The sequence below is a fragment of the Macaca fascicularis genome, chromosome 20 (genome assembly GCF_037993035.2).
Source record: "Macaca fascicularis isolate 582-1 chromosome 20, T2T-MFA8v1.1".
In the NCBI taxonomy this organism is placed as follows: Eukaryota; Metazoa; Chordata; class Mammalia; order Primates; family Cercopithecidae; genus Macaca; species Macaca fascicularis.
This window is the reverse complement of record NC_088394.1, coordinates 43,388,812-43,409,402: the sequence shown is the minus strand read 5'-3', so window position 1 is coordinate 43,409,402 and position 20,591 is coordinate 43,388,812. Positions and strand designations below refer to the sequence as shown.

At 36.7% G+C, this 20,591-nt stretch overlaps 1 protein-coding gene across 10 annotated transcripts in view; it reads right to left on the bottom strand.

The window, feature by feature from the left end:
- PHKB (phosphorylase kinase regulatory subunit beta) overlaps nt 1–20,591 on the bottom strand; it is a 232,916-nt gene that overhangs the window by 194,595 nt on the left and 17,730 nt on the right. For all 10 annotated transcript variants that reach the window (XR_012428701.1, XR_012428700.1, XM_065537576.2 and 7 more), the window contains 2 exons: nt 2,887–2,976; nt 329–467 (listed from right to left, as the gene is read on the bottom strand). Coding sequence is in view for 8 of the 10 variants with exons in the window: in XM_065537576.2 (XP_065393648.1) it covers nt 329–467; nt 2,887–2,976 (229 nt within the window). In the remaining 2 variants the exon portion in view is untranslated. The remainder of the gene's footprint in view (nt 1–328; nt 468–2,886; nt 2,977–20,591) is intronic.

The window sequence follows — 20,591 nt, the reverse complement described above, 5'->3', positions numbered from 1 at the left end:
CAAAAATTAGCCAGGCGTGGTAGTGCATGCCTGTAATCCCAGCTACTTGGAGGCTGAGGCAGGAGAATTGCTTGAACCCAGGGGGCAGAGGCTGCAGTGAGCCAAGGTCATGCCGCAGAACTGCAGTCTGGGTGACCTCATCTCAAAAAAAAAAAAAGAAAAGAAAAAGAAAATGAAAATGTTTAGAGACCTAAAAAGGGATGTGAGCAGCCATAGGTTGCACAGTAAGTCAGCAGCAGATCCAAAAGATGGCTGCTCAATTAGTCTTGGTCCTACAAAACCCTATTATCCATTCTCAAAGTTACTAGGAGAGCACACACCAGCTCACCTGTATGCAAGAGCCAAAGCCCAGGCCCCAGCAGCGCAGTATAGACTGTCCTGGATCTTGGCCTTCTGGTCACCACCACATGTTTTAGTGGGAAAGAGACCGGTAGTTGGACTTTGATACAGCAGCAATGTTGACTTGACTGCAATTGAGGACAAGACAAAGAATGAACTGTACAGCCAGTGACTTCCCTTGGGCTAAATGTTTTAATCTTCTTTGGTTTCCTCAACCCATTTCTGACAACTTTGTTTCTAAACTTGCTATAGTATAATACTTCTGAAGATGTGGAAACAACTTCATGTCATTCCAGCCTTAGTGGGAATCCACCCTACACAAAGAAATCTTTCCAGTTTTTAGGAAAAGACTTAGCTAATTAGGACTTAAAAAGCCTTTAGCACATCCCCGGTAATGTCAATGTGTGTTAGAAATCTTATTAGGACAACATCAGGTACAGAGGGAAAAAGAGATCAAGCAAAAGACTAAGTATAATAATTTTTAAAAATCAGGTCAATAGGCAAACTTAAAGCAAATGCACAAGAAAGAGTAGCATACATTTAGTAAATCACAAAGCCACCTCAACTGCTACAATAAACGATCAACAGTGTAGGAAGGGCGAGGGGAAGATCACAGAACAGGCTGGAATCCTGTGTTTCACTGATGGCTAAATTGTGCCTGGTCTTCAGAGGAGTGTACAGGATTCATTTTACTTTATTGTACAGATTAGGAAAATGTTTAACATTTTAAAACCGAATTCTATCCATATATAACATGAACACAGCAGCAAATAAATAATTTTTTATGAACATTTTACTTAAATAAGTCTGAAATTAACATTTTATTATCTTTTATAAATGGGCTTTAAAATAGGAAAACACACACACTAAAATTACATTTACTAAAAGCTGTTTTATTGCTATCTAACTATAAATGGATGGGTAATGCTTTTCCTAAAATGCATTACACTAACCCTATCTAGATTGGCAACTACCTTTTTGTTTTGAGACAGGGTCTCGCTCTATAACCCAGGTTGGAGAGCAGTTGCATGATCATAAGCTCACTGCAGCCTCTAACCCCTGGGCTTCAGTGATCCTCCCAACTTAGACTCCCAAGTAGCTGGGTCTACAAGCAATCACCACCACGCCAGGCTAATCTTTAAACGTTTTGTAGAGAAGGAGGGCTTGTTATGTTGCCCAAGCTGGTCTCAAACTCTTGGGTTGAAGCAATCTTCCCATCTTGGTCTCCCAAAGTGCTAGGATTATAGGCATGAGAGATCACACCCAGCCATTTAATCTACTTTTTGGGATAGTTTTTCAAAGGTCGAAAACATTCTGTTCTGTCACAGAGATTTAAAGAATTAAACTTTCTTTTTGTTTTTCTCAGACTAAATTTATCTTTTTTTTTTTTTTTTGAGACAAAAGAGTCTCACTCTGTCATCCAGGCTGGAGTGCGGTGGCACAATCTTAGCTCACTGCAACCCCTGCCTCCTGGGTGCAGGTGATTCTCCTGCCTCAGCCTCCTGAGCAGCTGGGATTACAGGAGCACACCACCACACACGGCTGATTTTTGTATTTTTAGCAGAGACGGGGTTTCTTCATGTTGGTCAGGCTGGTCTCAAACTCCTGACCTTGTGATCCGCCCACCTCCACCTCTCAAGTGTTGGGATTACAGGCGTGAGCCACTGTGCCCGGCCTCTAAATTGATCTTATCATAATCATTTCTTTCAGAAAACCAGGGTATTTATTATTTTTCCCAGTGTAAAGAATTAGTCCTCAGAGTTCAAAGTACACAATTTACATTAAAAAAAGTTCTCTTTAGCTAGTTATTGCCAAAAAGATAATAAAATGGGCAACTTAATGCATGCAAGAATCTTGACCAAAATAAGTGAGATATGAAGTGAGATATGAAGTTGAAATATGAAGTATGAAATATGAAGTTGAAGATATGAAGTTGAAATAGATGAAAAATCCATTATCTTAGGGGGAGAGAAATCAAATTTTATGTTTTCTGCCATACTAGTACAAGTAAAATGGCATAAAATGTAAACTGACAAAAAGATTAATATGCATTCTAATATATGGTCTGACAAACAAAGAGGAGGCCCACATACACATATCTGAAAGTTGCTTACTCACATTGAAAAACAAAATTTGTAAGGCTGGTCCTGGAAAAACAAAATAAACAAAACACCTAAAAAGTTTAGGACTATCTGGGAACCATGTTTAGGTAAATAAACAAATTAATACTTATGTGAAATATTTGTATATTAATCAAAAAACATCTTCAAGGTCTCCAATCTGGTAACGTTTAGTAAGGTTTAAAAAACACAGAAGATATTGGTGACAGTTTTAAAATTATTCAAGGGCCAGATATGATCTGCCAGATTCCTTTTATAGTCCTGGTATTGACATACAATTGGAATACACAGCTACTTAAGCACTGAAAGTACCCCAACATCCCAATGACAGAACAATATCATCCATATAATGTACATGATTTAACTAGGGCAAAGGGAATACTAATCGCAGATACCTAAGGACATGTTTTCCTCAGGTTTTGCTCACCAATTCTGTAATAATGGTCCAATTTATCCCAGAGAGTTTCATTATCAGGTCTTGGAAGATTAATGCTTTTAAGAGGTTCATAAACTGAGCCTAAAAGAAAAAATAAAAACCCATCAAATTCAGTCATTTTCACAAAGATAAACAAAGAAAAACTCTAAACAAACGAAGAAGCAGTGCTTAATCTAATTTTCATTATTTTATGTGAAGTACCATACTTTACTACTTGTAAATCTTTTTGCTGGGGGAACAAGAGGGAATAAAGTACCTTTGACAATAAATACAGAAGAACTTGAAATGTCATGGGATATTCCCACCCTTACCTCCAGCACTTAGTCCAACTAATTGATGTGTATATGATCCAAACAACTAAGTGTCACTAATACTCAGGTGGTAGCCATTTGTCAATAGATCCTAGTTATTAAGAAATATGTCTAATTAGGTGACCATAAATCCAAACTTCATTCCTTATGCTAATGTTTCATCACACATTTTTTTCTCAAATGATCATACCCCCAAACCCTCAAGGAAAGAAGATAATGTTCACATACTCCAAAGCCATCCACTCCACGAATATTCAGCTAGGTTCCATGCTGAAATTCCTAATCCTTTACTTTCTCCCAGGTAGATGATATTCTTGCCTTATTATCTGGACTATAAGCAGATCATTTCTACTTTTCAACCTTGGAAACTACTCAAAGGTATTAGCAGAGTCAGCTACTCAAAAGCTAGAAAATATACAATAATCATGATAATTTACCACGAAATGGATACAGAAAATTGTTCACTTGACTAGTGCACTTTCTCAACTGCTAACTGAAAGAAAGACATCTGAACCTTCAGCCATCAGACTAAGTACCGTCTCTCATTCTTGTTAAAAGCACTCAGAAATTATAAACATCTCAAGGTCACAAATAATCCACCTCTGGATTCAGGTAATGTATACCATGTAGCCTAAGAACACAGCACAAAAATGAATCTATAATTTACCTAGTGAGGGAAATCACAATGGCATAGATGAAGATTCTGTTTTTAAAGAAAATTAAAGGCTTTATGCTCATAAAATTGCTATGTCCAACACGCTAGTTTAAAGCCAAGGTTTTGGGAAGCCTTTATGTTTAGGCAGATAGTAACATTAAGAAGAAAGTAAAGAAAGAGCCTATATATTCAGGCAACAGTCTCATTATCTTCTATTGAACAGATAGACTAAGTACTGTCTCTCATTCTTGTTAAAAGCACTCAGAAATTATAAACATCTCAAAGTCACAATTAATCCATCTCTGGATTCAGGTAATGTATACCATATAGTCTAAGAACATAGCACAAAAATGAACCTATAATTTGCCTAGTGGCAGAAATCACATTGGCACAGATTAAGATTCTGTTTTTAAAGAAAATTAAAGCCTTTATGCTCATAAAATTGCTATGTCCAACATGCTAGTTTATAGCCAAGGTTTTGGGAAGCATTTATGTTTAGGCAGATAGTAACATTAAGAAAGTAAAGAAACGGCCTATACATTCAGGCAACAGTCTCATTATCTTCTGTTGAAAAGTTAGGTAATTTGTAGATAAGGCTTGCTCTGAGTGAAAAGAAGATTTTCTTGTAAGAGTATTCACAATGGCACCGGAATCGGTCCACAGTGAGGAACAGAAAGACCTATCAACAGATGGAGCATCAGTACTACTTTCCTGCTTCAAAGGAAAGGACCCAGCCACCCCCCAGCCATGCCCCTTGCCTTCCTGTATTGAACTAGCTCCAGGCAGGTATAAGTATATGGGTAGCCCAGCAATCAGAAAGGAACAATATGCCACTGCTAGAGCATAAGGTAATAAGCTCTAGGAGTCTATACACTCCCAGTGAAGCTCATTCACTATGAAAGAAAATAAATTAGGTACAAATAATCATAATTTATAAATTGTGCATATGTATATATAAAAACTAAAGGGGACACCTTTGCTGGGGTGGAAGAATTGTGGGTAACATTTCTGTTTTTAGTTAGATCTCTATTAGTAGAGGTAGTATTTTGCTTTACATACAAAAAATATATCACCAACAGTTGAGTATATAATTCCATTAGAATTAAATGATACATGAGCATATGGATACAGAATATGCAAACCGAAATCAACCTGCATCACAATGGTAGGTAAATTGATTTTGAAAGATTGTTTTAATGATGATTTAATCAAGATTTTAGATTTTAAAGTATTTATTTTTAAAAGTGGTACGATATTTAAGATCAAAGGGACTATAGTGATTCTGTCATCTAATTTTTCTTAAAAAAAAAAAAAGAGTTTTATTAGAGGCAACAACAAATAAACAAAAGGAAAATCAGGCCTCTCAAGAAAATAAGAATCTATTCAGTAATAGGAAAAATAGAAGATGTTCAAAGTATAGCAGAAAGGGTAAAAGTAAAATCATCTAAATTACACATTCAAAGAATGCCTATGATAAGAACAGCTTGGTTAGATAAATGTTATTATTTTAGTGATCATCATTGTATTGTTTCTAAAGCAACTACATAAAATTAAACAAGGATGTTCTACGCAATTTATGGTAAACAATACCACAAATCTAAGTCAAAGGAAAAGTAATCAATGTTAACATTTTAAACAAAAATACGACATCTGGAAAGCATCAATGCCAGTAAAAATGTGAAGAGAGCAATTAATAGAGCATGAACTCCCAAAGCAAATTAAAGAGCTACAAAATAACAGAAAATTCTACTAAATAATTAGTTCCAATTGAAATGAAATGGTAAAATGTTAATTTTTCTTTTCCATGCTTTTCCCATTTGAATTATGTCTATATACAAGCATCATAAAGTAAAATAAAACTTATCAGTGATAGGAGAAAAATAGCTCAGAGCAGACTGAGCTAGGTGAGGTATGCAAAACTTACCAGGCTCAAGAAGACAAGAGTATGGGACTTAATCACACTTTCCCTCCTATGCACCCACACCCAAGGGCTATGTTTACAGGCATTTTTGTTCCTGACTAGCTGCCTTACCCATTATCTTCCAGTTCCTGGAATTTGTGATACAAAGAACAATATATAGCTAATCAATAGCTTTTGTTATTTTACTACAAGTTATTGGTAAACAACTTAGAAGTCACCTCTTCCTTCCTTTACAATTCACTTGTAACTGATGCTAATCAGAGGATATATTCAGGGCAGCTTCTAACTATGCTTCCACATAGATTCAGGCTTGAATAAACTCTATAATGAATCACATTTTCTGAATCTAGTTATTTAAGGTTAACATTTTGGCACCCTAGATGAGATCGGAAGTGGACCTCCAGAAAGCTCCACCACCACTTTACCAGCAATTGGCACTTTGGTACCAACGCGGTAAGTCCTCCTTCACCCAACCTTGCCAAAGTCAGCAGGAATCTCTGGTAAGGCCCCTGTTGGGATGTGAATCCACCTGTCTTGATTGTGGATTAAGACTTTATTCGATTCATACATATTCTTAACTAGTTGAGGTTGGAAGTGAAGCTCTATAAAAGGTAAGAGTTTCATTTGTTATTCTCTAGAGATCTGCTGACCTCAGATCTGTGACTTTCATTTTCTCTGATGTTATTTTGAACTACTAGTTGGAGTTTTTCAACTTTTGCTATAGTTTTAAACTTTGGTCTTTGAAAAGAGGGAGTGAATCTTTGTGGCTTAAGTGGAAAACTTGTAATTTTAAAAACTGACAAATCTAAAATCTTCTTGAGTGACCAAAATAATAAAAGGCTCTCTATGTGTCCCACTAGGTTTCAGGTCATTCGGGAAGGAAAACAAAATTTATGGACAACTATCTCTAAAACCTAGACTTTGTCCTTAAAGAGTGACCCACCATTAGAAACACCAGCTGGATTTATATTTAATGCTTATGGTGCCTCTTCATGCTACCATTTAGAAAACTAGTCACACAAAACTAAAGATGACCCCAAATTACAATGGTTGAAATAGTGTACTTTTAAAACACCTCAACTGGTTTATCTGTGTTCTCAATTTTAAAAAGCTAGCTCTAAAATAAAGTAACGAGGAGAGCTATTTTCAATGATACTTAGAAGTTTCTAAAAGAGATTCTGACAAAGTTATTTCTTTGCAAAAGGAAAATGTAAAATTGTATAAAGTGACTTTTAAAATGAAAAATGCTGCTGAAATTGTTCCTCCTCCTTTTTCTGTTTATTCTTTATTCTAACTGCTCCTCCCTTCCCTCCTCCTGCTCCTGGTGTACTGGCCTCCTTTCCGGAATGAGACAGCAAGTATAAAGAGGTCCGCAGAGAACCTCCAACTGGCCTGCACACTGGGAGGAGTGTGCAATGGGTGGAGCCTCAGGAAGTTCACACTGTTTGCCACAGGGAGGAGCCTGATCTCCCCTCTTCCAGGGTGGTACCTAGGATTCAATCTATGAGGCAGGAAGCCAGCTAGCAGGACTTTGGCTTTGCTGAGACTCTCTGTTTCCCCTTGTTTTCCTTTTTGCCCGATAAATTCCATTTTTCTTGCCCTTTAAGGTGTCTGCAAGCCTAATCTTTCATGGCTGTGTGACAAGGACCCCATTTTTAGGTGAACTAAGGAGAAAGTCCTACAACAGTTTAGCACCCAACATGGGGCTTAAGAAAGGGTGAGTGAGATGCAAACCAAATCTCTTTTTCTCTCATTCCTAAGCCTTTTCATCCTCAGACTTCTGAGGGTAGGGGAAACCATGCCCCCACCCCCATCAATTCCAGGTGTTGAGAAGGTCAGCCTCAGTCTCCATGGCATTTTCCTTTCTTTTTTGTGACGGAAGGGTGAGCAGGGGCTCCTGCCACCCTCCCCTCCCTGCCAGGGCTGGGACTCATGAAGCAAGGGTGCCCAACAGCAGGCAGCTCTCCCTGCCACGCATCCACAGAGCCTTCCGCTCCCCCAGCCAGGAGGTCCCACTCCCTTGAACAGTAATGAAGTCTTTCTCACTGGTGGAGGAATCTATTTGCATAAAAATAAGAGGTTCCTCTTTAGGCATTTTAAACTGGTTTTTTCTTTTCTTTTCTCCACCAGATCAGGAGTTGACTTTTAAATGAGCTTTTTTTTTTTTTCCCCTTTTAGAAGACATTTTAACTAGGCTAGGAGTGATAAGGATCACTGTTTATATTCTCAGTAGAGTTTTAATTACGAAAAAGCATTTGTGAGGCTGGTGTTAACCTGTAGCCAATCTAGTGTACTTTGTGCATCTTTCCATAGCAAACTTTGCAGCAGGCCTCCATCTTGTTTCACATCCTTGGGAGCAAGGCCTGCAACCACGTGGCAATGTTTTGTTCTAGCCTCACCATCTTACAATGGTAGCCAGGAGTTCAATCTGGCCTTAGGGAATGAGTTCTTTCGAGTTTGGTATCTGCATGACCTTTGCCATTTTTTGAATCCCTGCCCCTCCACAAACTGCCTTGGCTTTTCCTTTCTCTGAGCCTTTAGTAAAGTTTGAAAGCCAGAAATATCAGTCATTTGGCCTGGCTAAAGTTAGGTATTAAGAAATTTTAAAAGGACCTTATTAAAGAGTGCTATGGCTAAAGTCAGTTTAATTAAAACCAGCTATTCAAGCTCTAACAGCCTGGGACTCCTTGGGAAAAATAGGGGGCGCCAGATATCCCATTTTGCAAAACACCTCTGTTTTCCTCATGAAACCACAGGAACTGGAAGTGGATAAATCCCTCTCAGAATTTAGGGTTCTGTTCTGTTTTACATTGTGTTATCTAGCATTTTTTACTTTGGGGAGGATCAGAAATTACTTCACATTATGAGAGAAATGTAAAGACTGGCAAATGAAAGGTCTTGCAACTACTGAATCTTCTTCTGTCTACCTGTCTGTGTAGCTATATATGTGTTGAGTGTGATGTCTATAAAAAGAGCTCTAAATAATTGGCCTAAAGGAAGAAAAGGGCTTGGATTAAATATTTTTTAAAGGGAAGATAAAAGCTATGGTACCTTTTAGTTCATGTGGCTTTAATCTTCAAGAAATAACAACAGCCTTAAAGATTATTAGTAAAATGTAGATGTCATCAAAATGTAAATAGGAGGACTAAATTATGCAGGTTAGATACTAGGCTCACTAAATGTTTTAAGGTTACAAACTGCCTTTTGGGTTTTAAGAACCATTTGACTTGCCTGCTCCACAACTGGTAAGGCAACTGACATATAGAAATAGTTCTATATGTCTGTAAGGGGACATATAGAACTATATGTCTGTCCCCTTACAGACACATAGAATTAACCACATCCTTAATTATGCTGGAAGGACCTTGGCTGTATCTGGCACACAATTAAAACAACTTGCCAGGGTTTACATTAAAGTTCAAATTGCTAGGAGTTATCATTAAAACACATAATTGAAACTACTGGAAATAGATTTACATGCTAGGTGTATAAGAACAATAAATGTGTTTTCAATGAAAGATTATTATAAGATAGGAAAATGTAAATTATTGGCTAGGGTTAAAGGATTGTTTTGAATTAGATAAGATAAAGCTGAAGGTTCAAAGAAGTGGTGGAAGAATCACGGAAATGATTCTTTCAGAAGAGGCTTTCTGTCTGAACATATTGACTAGGTTCCTGGGGTTATTATGTGGTTTCTCTGCGGGTTGAGCAATAGAATGAAAGCACAACAGGGTACTCTTGGGGCACTGATCTGACCTTTGGCAAAATTTGGAAAGGGTTATAAAAGGATTTTGCTTCATTAAAATTTCTGAGTCTTCATTTTGGCAAAATAAATAATTTATGGTAATCTGGAAATCAATTTCATAACATCAAGTGTTTTAATCCTCTAACATATTTAACAGGCTTCCCCAAATCAAACTTGAGCCTCAAAATTGCCTTTCCTGACACCTGGCTTTTGGGAGGCTTTAGAGCGCCCCTGGAACCTCCAGAAAAGAGGTAAACAGGATCATTTGACATGTTTAGTTACATGGGATTGCCAAAATGATGTTCAATCTTCTTAAGGTTATATTTTGGTGAATAATACTAATATTTGTTCCAAAACTATATGGAATTTCTAAAATTCTAATATCTAAGTATATGTTAGCAATCATAAGTAAGGTTAAGTTAGTGTAAACCACAGAGATGACCAAACTTCTTTGACAATTACGTTTCCAACTGTAACTACCCTGGACATTTTGCTGTTCACAGACAATTGTTGTCTTCCTTTAATTCTTTTCAAAGGATGGTTTACAATAAGTGATAGAACTTTGACAGGTGCTCTCAAATACAGGTTTCTGATAACTTTGTAGATTGTAACATTGGAATAAAGAAAAAATGTACAGGACTCATGAAGAGCTGAAATGTTCATGAATTTCAAGAAATCAAGAACTAAATGGACTGAATTCAGAAAGCTGAAGCAATCATTTTTGACTTTTAGTTGAAATATTGCTGATCCTTGTTTTGTTTTTCAGTGTTAAGGAAACTTTTTAAAAATTATTTACAGTCTTTAATAATTGAGTAAGGTATATTCCTGTGAATAAAATTTGGACCTGTTTGTTTCTCTCTGCCTGATTCCTCGAGAACTTGGAAACTATCTGTGAGTATTCTTAACTTATGGCAATATAGTTTTCTGCATCAGTACAATAAGAATCCATTTTTCTTTTGCCGCAGGACGCAGTTGGAGAAACTGGTTGTTTTACCAAGATTTCACTGGAAGGGTATGCTTCCCTTTAAAGAGTCAAGCTCAACTTGCATAGCTAATAAAAGCTCCATGGTAAAAACTGGCCTCATACCATTGCCTACGCAGTTCTTGTACAGTGCTCCTGACCTGTGGTTGGTAAAGAATGCCACTTTCTAACAGGCCTACGAGCTCCAAGTTTATCTTGGGACCTTAAGAGGAGAGGGTCACCCAACTCACAGGTATTTGAGGATACAAACCCATGTTTGGGCTCAGCTTTAAAAGGTCTTATCTGAGATTCCTTGTGGAACAGAGCTCCATCAAAACCAATCTAAAAAGCCTATGTAGAAATAGCTATTCTTGCTGTACTTAATGCAAATAATCAAGACAAGTATAAGACTAAAGTCTATTTTGCAAACAACTCAGTCCTATCACGATTTTTTTTTTTAACAAAAATGAGTACTGGAGGAAGATAAATTATGTTTCAAAACATATCATACATTTGTCATTAAATTCTAAACTCATTGGAGTTCTCACGAGGTCAGGAGATCGAGACCATCCTGGCTAATATGGTGAAACCCCATCTCTACTAAAAATACAAAAAATTAGCCAGGTGTGGTGGCACACACCGGTAGTCCCGGCTACTTGGGAGGCTGACCAGGAAAATCGCTTGAACCTGGAAGGTGGAGGTTGCAGTGAGCCAAGATTATGCCACTGCACTCCAGCCTGGGTGACAGAGCAAGACTCCATCTCAAAAAAAATACAAATACAAATAAAAAAACAGCCATACTACCCAAAGCAATTTACAAATTCAATGATATTCCTATCAAACTACCAATGACGTTTTACACAGAATTAGAAAAAAAAAAATTTTCATTCATATGGAACCAAGGAGAGCCAAAGCAATGCTAAGAAAAGAACAAAGCTGGAGGCATCATACTACCTGACTTCAAAAACACCATAAGGCAGCTACGGTAATGAAAACAGCATGGTACTGGTATAAAAACAGACACAGAGACCAATGAAACAGGCTAGAGAAACCAGAAATAAAGCTAAACACCTACAACCACCCGATCTTTGACAACATTAAAGAAAACAAGCATTGGGGAAAGGATTCCCTATTCAATAAATGGTACTGGGATAATTGGCTAGCCATATGCACAAGATTGAAACTGGATCCCTTTCTTTTACCGTGTATAAAAATCAACTCATAGTGGATTAAAGATTTAAATGTAAAACCTAAAACCATAAAAACCCTAGAAGAAAAACTAGAAAATGCCATTCTGGACATAGGCCATGGCAAAGATTTATAACAAAGATTCCAAATGCAATTGCCACAAAAACAAAAATAAAAATTGACAATTGGAACCTAATTAAACTAAAGAGCTTCTGCCCAGCAAAAGAAACCATCAATAGAGCAAACAGACAATGTAGAGAATGGGAAAAAATATTTGCAAACTGTGCATCCAACAAAGGTCTAATATTCAGAATCTATAAGCAATTTAAACAAATAAATAAGCAAAAGCTACACGACCCTATTAAAAAATGGGCACAGGACATGAACAGACACTTCTTCAAAGAAGACATACATGCAGCCAACAAGCATATGAATAAATGTTCAACCTTACAAATTATTAGAGAAATGCAATTCAGAATCACAATGAGATACCATCTCACACCAGTGAGAGGGGCTATTATTAAAAAGTCAAAAAAGTGACAGATGCTGGCAAAGCTGCAGAAAAAAAGGGAACATTTATACACCGCTGGTGGGAATATAAATTATTTCAGTCACTGTGGAAAACAGTTTGGAGCTTTCTCAAAGAACTTAGAACTATTACTCGATCCAGCAATCCCATCACTGAGTCTATACTCAAAGGAATATAAATCATTCTACCATAAAGACACAAGCATGTGTATGTTCACTGCAGCACTATTCACAATAGCAGGGTCATGGACTCAACCCAGGAGCCCATCAACATTGGATTCATAAAAGGTGGTACCTATATACCATGAAATACCATGCAGCCATTAAAAAAAAAGGAATCATGTCTTTTGTAGCAACATGGATGGAGCTGGAGGCTGTTATTCTAAGCAAATTAATGCAAAGACAGAAAACTAAATACCACATATGCTCGTTTATAAGTGGAAGTTAAATATTGAATACCTGTGGACACAAAGAACGGAACAATAGGCACGGAGGCCTCTTTGAGGGTGGAGGGGTAGGGTAGGGTGAAGATCGAAAAACTACCTATTGGGTACTATGGTCATTACCTGGATGATGAAATAATCTATACACCAAACCCCTGCTGCAACACACAATCTACCCATGTAACAAATCTGCACATGTACTCCCTCAACCTGAAATAAAAGTTGGAAAAAAAAAAAAAAAAAAATATATATATATATATATATATAAACTCTAGTATCTAATAATATAACATTTGACCTATGTATGTTTTCTCATAGACATAATGTTTTAAGGCACGATTTCAGACCTATCACAGGCATATGATGATATGATGTTTACAAATACCTTAGATAACAGAGCTTTATGGATAGTCACATTAATGTCTGCAAAAATCCTTATTGCCTGAAGCAATATATTGATTTAAAAAACATTTTATATAGCACTGCCTACTGGATACTGATACTGAAAGTTAAAAATATTACACAAACAACATACTTTCAGATTTCTTTGGGTTTTGGGTTCTAGCAGAAAAATACACCAAATCTGTGAAAACAGAATCTTACCCCAGGGAAGGAATCAGTGTTTACCATTTGTGTTTCATTAATGATTCTCTACTTTTGGGAACTGAGCAACTTGAAATTTACCAGTTCTAATTTCCAACTTCAGATTCTCCCCCTGCCTTAGCTAATTGTAATTAGATAATCTTCCAGTTATGGGACATGTAAAGAGTAGTAATTTTTCAGAATCAGGAATAAATCTCTGAAAGCTGAGGTGTACAATTTTTGAAGACTGCATTGCAGAAGTTAACAAACTAAGAAGAAAGTATGTACAAAGAAGCAGTGTATAATCCAAATCCCTGGGCTGAGATGTTCCCCAAAAAGATAATCAAGAACTAAGCATAATCTGAAGATCTGTTATCATAGAGGGTCAAAGAGTCCCATAGTTCCAGGAGGTTTGTATATTCCGGGTACTCATACATGCACACAGGAGGATGAGGAAGGCAGGAAAGTTGCAGACAGGGTAGGCATGGGAGAGCAGAGGAAAGAGGCTTGTATATGAACATACAGTCTATCAGCAAAACTACATCTGTGGCTTATTAAGTAAATTATTAATACATTAATATTTGAGCTGCTGAGACAGCAAGCATTCCCATAGAACAACAGTCTATATGTTTGTCCCATGACTCATGTATACAAGATACAATACATTTTCAAGCAGTTTTGAAATATAAAGTACATCATCTTCAGGCAGTATTTTCTTCTTCTTAAAATTCCCGTTTACTCCTTCACTGATACAAACTAGCAAAAGGACAAGTCATTCCAATACATCCTCAACTTTGGATCTCTAATGCTGGCGCATAGGAGGTTCTCAGTAAATATTTATGAACTGAACTGAGTGATCCACATTATCAGGGGAGGCCTTCTTTAATTCCCACAGCAGAGTTAATTGTTCTATCTTCTGCAACCTTAATCACAGTGCTTGTTTATCAAAAGTGATCACAATACATTTTATTTTTGGCATTTGATTAATGTGTTATTTTCTATACTACATTGGAAGACGATCAATAACAGGGACAATATCTAGTACATGGTAGGTGACAGTAAATGTTTAGTAGGAAGGAAGAAAAAGGAGAGAAGCTGAAAAAATATGTTTCAGGGAACTCTTTTTTTCTTTTTACTACTTTTTGTTTTTAATCTTGTGTCAACCCTGACTTTCAACAGAAAGTGGTGAGGCACCAGGCACAGTGGCTCATGCCTGTAATCCCAGCACTTTGGGAGGCCAAGGCAGGAGGATCATTTGAGCCCAGGAGTTCCAGATCAGCCTTGGCAACATGGTGAAACCCCATCTCTACAAAAAAATTTAAAAATCAGCCAGGTGTGCTGGTACACGCCTGTAGCCCCAGCTACTCAGGAAGCTGAGGTGGGAGGATTGCTTGAGGCTAGGAGGCAGAGGTTGCAGTGAGCGAAGATCATGCACCTGGACTCCAGCCTGGTGATGGAGTGAGACCTTATCTCTAGATAAATAAATATGAACCAACCAAAGAAAGCAGTGAGGGAGTTGCTCTGCTATGTATGAAACCCTGACCCAGAAGCAGTGTTTCAGGAAACTTTTGATGACCAGTTTACAAATTTATTCTCACAGGCTACCCTATCTCCTGCTACTGTCCCATACACATTCTCTGATTTAATAATGTAGTTCCACCACCTGAGCAAGATTTCCATGATTAGACAAGTTGGAAAATTTGTCTTCCTCACTTTAGAATGGATGCATCTTAACTTCCATAGTTAAAAAGATTTGAATATGTTATACATAGATTCAGCACTGCAAGCATCTTCAAGATGACTGATACCTCCTTGAGAACAAAAGAAACAAAACTTAAACCATGATTTATTCTCTGCACAGTTCCACCATACATAGAAATTTAAAACATTATGGAATAAACGTGCCCTCAAAAGAGTAATAAATAAATAAATTATGAAACCTTCATTCAATGAAGTATCTTAAAACAGTTTAAGGAATAAGGTAGTTCTATAAGTATTATGAAAGACTAAACAGTGTGGAAAAGTAATGTTACAGAAGAAAACACGTTTAGCATGATCCTAGGTGTTGCAAAGCTAAGCAACAATAACTATATATGTATAACGTTTGAAATGTATATGCATATATAAATAGCTAAGTATTTTTAAAAGCCTAGAAGGATACACACCACATTGTTAAAAATGATTACCACTAGGGAAAGGAGTGTGATTTTTATTCTTTATAGTTCTGATTGTAAAAATACTATATGAAAATATTATATGCGTTTACTACTTGTGCAATTTTTTAAATGGAAAAAGGAAATTTCAATGCCTAACTACTTATGCATTGCACAAGATAGTTTATATACGTTATTCCATCCCATCATCCTGACAAAGCTGTGAGACTGGTATCACACCTTTGTCATACCACATAGAGGCACACAGAAGTTATTCAATGGCAGTCTGATTTTAAAACAGGGCTCTGTGTAGAAAAACTGTACATGTGTACTTTTCCTTATACCATAAAAGCTCACCAAAAAAAATGCTTCACTGAGAAGCATTGAGCCTTTAATCCTTGCTTTCACTTTCTGCTTTAAACAGGAGATTGCTCCAAAATTATTTGTATATGTATACATACATATATATGTACTTTTACTTCACAACTCCTATTTATTATTATACTTCATTTGAACCCTTAAGATTTCGAGTCTACGTTTCTCCATGATGGATAGCAAGGTGGGTAAGAAACATATTTCACATGTAAAATATGAAATGGCAAATATGAAATAACACAACTTCATAAAAAGGAAGTAAAATTTGCCTATTCAGCTTATCCAAATAAGATGTGAAAAGGCCATTCCACCATTCCCATTTTATTTTTAATAAAAAGGTATTAAGTTCTTCCAGTGACCTTTAGAGAAGGAGCATGGCCTATAAAATCTATTTCAGGATATTAAACCTGGTTGATGTTTCATGTGTTGACCTTATGAATAGCAATCACTCAATTAGATATTTCATTTTCCTTTCTTATTTATAGTACCTTCCATAATATACTATGATTTTGTATGACTTCTGTGAGGTCAGAGCTGTATTCCAACAATTCTAATCTTTCTACAAAGTTTTTGGAACTCCATTTTAGGAAAAAAATGCATTTAGAAGTGGTTATTTAATGTTATAAATGGCAATTGTTTTATTCACTGAAGTAACCCCAGTGCCAACAGTGCCTGGCACATAGTGAGTGCTTAATAAGTATTTACTGAACAAAATGAAATCACTATACTGATGTCTAAACCTTGCCAAAAGTTACTGTGACTCAGCCACAATGAATAAGGTGATGAATCAGTGCAGATGAAGTGAAGTAAGACTCACTCATCAATAACCTTAACTGTAACTATAAAGTAATTCATTGTTCTCTTATGTTGAGTGTGTTCTATTCTCTTATGTTCTGTTATTCTATTGCTTATAAAGGGAGATGGGAATGAAATAAAAAGAGATGATTAAAAAACGATTTGAGCAATGGCAGCATCACTAGAATAAACGTATGTAGCCTTACAAGTGGATCACTTTATAGAGAATACTACTAATCTGAACATATAATAAGATTTCTCAAGAGAAACTCAGCATCATTATTTCATACTTGTACTACAAGTAAAAATTTAAAATTCCAAACTTCTAAGGCTTAAATGACAGAGTCTTAGTTCACTATATTAATTGAATTATATGGAGGGGAAAAGAACTTCACTATATACTACTCTAAATCTTTACAGAAAGAAGCAGGTGCGGTGGCTCATGCCTGTAATACAGTACTTTGGGAGGCCGAGGTGGGTGGATCACTTGAGGTCAGGAGTTTGAGATCAGCCTGGCTAACGTGGTGAAACTCCATCTCTGTTAAAAATCCAAAGCTTAGCTGGGTGTGGTGGTGGGCGCCTGTAATCCCAGCTACTCAGGAGGCTGAGGCATGAGAATCGCTTGAACCCAGGTGGTGGAGGTTGCAATGAGCCAAGATCATGCCACTGCACTCCAGGCAGGGTGATGGAGCGAGACTCTGTCCCAAAAATTAAAAAAAAGAAAAAAGAAAAAAAGAACTTACTTAATAGGCCAGGCTTGGTGGTTCACACCTGTAATCCCAGTAATTTGGGAGGCCAAAGTGGGTGAGTCATGTGAACCCAGGAGCTCAAGACCAGCCTGGACAACATGGCAAATCCCCATCATTCTCAAAAATACAAAATTTAGTCAGGCATGGTGGTGTGTGCCTGCAATCCCAGTTACACGGGAAGCTGAGGTGGGAGAATCACTTGAGCCCGGGAGGCAGAGGTTGCAGTGAGTGGAGATCACTGCCACTGCACTCTAGCCTGGGTGATAAAGTCAGACCCTGTCTCAAAAAAAAAAAAAAAATGTAATTGTATAATGTCTTGTTATTATAGTGATAAAGATGTGATATTAGGCATTTTATTGTGTCATACATTAGTTATTCCACACAAGCTCTACAGAAATAATACTTTCAAGTCATTCAGCATTTTGAAAAATAGACCCAAACTATTTCCATTTTTCATTTACACTTTGATGAAGCCTGTTCTATATTCTTGTCTTGGCAAAATTCAGCAGTACATTTAATATGAATATTATTACTACAACTAGGAATTGTATAGAAATTATAATCTGTATAATTAAAATGAGTATGGGAAGTCTTGAATGTTAGCAGAAAAAAATCACAATAAACTATAAATTAGCAAAGTAAGCAGACTGTAAATAAAAACCAGAATAAAACTAGACATACTTCTCAAGGACAGTATAGAGTTTGCAGGTAATGAATGCTAGTTAATTTTCTTCCAATCGAAACACAGTGAAGTTTTGTTCATTGGCTAAGTGAAACAGGGAAGAGATGGCATTAGCCTTTCCCACACTATACTTACGTACAACCCTTAGACTTCAGTGATTTGCTCCAATGCTGTCCTGAGAATCCATGTGAGTAAGTGCCTTGCAAAGACCTACCTATAGTATAATCATTAACTGACCAAACTTTCTCATATGGAATTCAAGCCACATTTTTCACAAGCCAACTTTCATTCTTTAGTGAATAAGGTTAAACCCAATGTTAAATCAAGTAAAAGAGAGAAACTGCCTTCCCCTACCCCAGCCCTCAGAGTATCAACAAACTGCTGGAGGGGAGAACGTCTTCATAGCTAAAAACGTCACGGAAATGACATTTTGAAAAGAGGAAGAACTGGACTGTAATCACAGCTGTATCATTTTGTAACTTTCAAGACCTGGGTTCTCTCTGAGCTAGGTCTTCTCATCTGAAAAGTGGAGAAAATTATATAACCTCACAGGGATATTGTGAGGCTTAAGTGAAATATTTTAAGTAAAGCAACACACAGTACATATTAAATATGAATTGTCATCTCTTTGCCTTAAATTTTGTCATCTACCTCAACACTTAGGACAGGACTGGGGCACAAAGTGGGAAAACAATGATTTCTGGATTAATTGGCTTTGTCAGGTTAATGTCAGAATCCTCTTGATCAATGCAAAAATGGATGACCCACATAATGATTTTTAAATCAGCAAATTAAATAATCAGTAATTTTTAAGAAACAGAAAAAGACAACTAAGTGAAATAATGTGAAGTTAAAGCAGCCTTGGGCTGCTACAGGTAGTTCAGTGATTATGAGCAGGAGCTGCAGAAAAACAAGATTAGCACTTTTTCTAACCATGCCAGAGGGAAGAACATTAATTACATTAGATGAGGGATAAAAGCTCCAATAAAATATGACCCTGGGCTACACAGGAGTGATGCTAATAAGTCTTCAAGAAAAATTTTATAACCAAAATGAATGATTATTTCTGAAGCATGACTATTCAGAGCTAACCTTAATTCCACCAAAAGTCACTAACAACCGTCATGCCTAACTAAAGCCAGTTGTCAAACATCCCAGAAAAGCAAGCTGTCTCTGTGGGAGACAAAGCAAACTCAGGACCCTTGGGAGTGGAATCAAATCTCTCATAGAGAAGTATAGAATGAGTAGGAAGTTTCCACACCCACACTATAATGAAGACATCAAAATGTAAATTAATCTACTTTCTAATAAATACATTTAAAATTACAGAACTGGAAAGCTATAATAGGCATTCTTTAAGTTCTAATTCATCATTCAGTATGCTATTCAGACCATCTAGTTTGGCTTAAAATTTTTTCATGTCTATTCTAAGTGTAGCTTAACTTTATAATATTTTTATGGACTATTAGTTTTTTATGTAATACGAAACTGAAAGAACGTGACTACGGGTGAACATTACATCTATTAAAATTTTGCAGTACTTTAATTTGCATTATAATTTAGTTATAAGAATTTCATTGTAGCAAAAAATTGAAATGAAAACTGAAGTTATGACAATGGATATTTAAGGTACTCAGCTTATACTACAGCAAATGAAACTAAACTATTTCTGTAACATGAAACTATAATGGAAATCAGCCTTGAACTTGTCAGTTTTTTGTAGTTAGTTTGAAGACTGCTTGCTGTTTCCTCTACTTTTCAAAGAAAATTATATTTCTTGAAGCACCTACCCCTATTTTTATGGTCATTCCATAATACTGTTGAATCTTACAAGGATACCTAGGAAAAAAAGAACTTTTAAAGCCAGTGTTTAATAGTATTGTTCTCTTTTAAATGATAAGCTGCATGAAATATGAAAGAGGCTGAAAGGAACCAAATCCCACCAGCACAAGCAAGAGCCTCCACAAAGACCTTTAAGCAATTAGCACATCAGTTTCTCAAAGATACAAATGTGGAAAAATAAATTGGACTCAGTGGAAATCAGCTTAACTTCCAGTGCCAACCAGTTACACCTCTCATTTCCATTTAATTGGTTAGGCAACTGTTTGAAAATGGAGGCAGTCATTACATCCTGAAGCAGAGCTCCCTACTGAAAGGACTACATGATCCTCAGGACACAGAAGGGATCACCAATTACCAATTATGTATGATAAACAGATGAGACAGGAGATACAGACATATATATATACTCATTTCCAAGAGCAACAGTTGGAAATTTTAACGTTTATAGCAATGTACAGTGATGGCTTCAACATGGAAGCCCTGAAATGGGCTCAGACAAGTAAAAGGATCTGGGCCAGGTAAATCCAGGCCAGAAGTCAGAACCTGGAGTACACCAGAAAATTGACAGAAGCAAAGTGCCATACCAGTGAAAGGAAGCTGCAAAAACAGCCATGGATCACACCCAGGAACTGTGGGTTTATGCCCAGTGGGAATTGGGGACGCAGATAATGACATATTTATTCAAAGATTAAGTTCAAGTTTGGAACAGGAGGATGCTTAATTCAGAGCCCAAGATCTGCAATCTGAATTAGAAGACAGAGAAGAG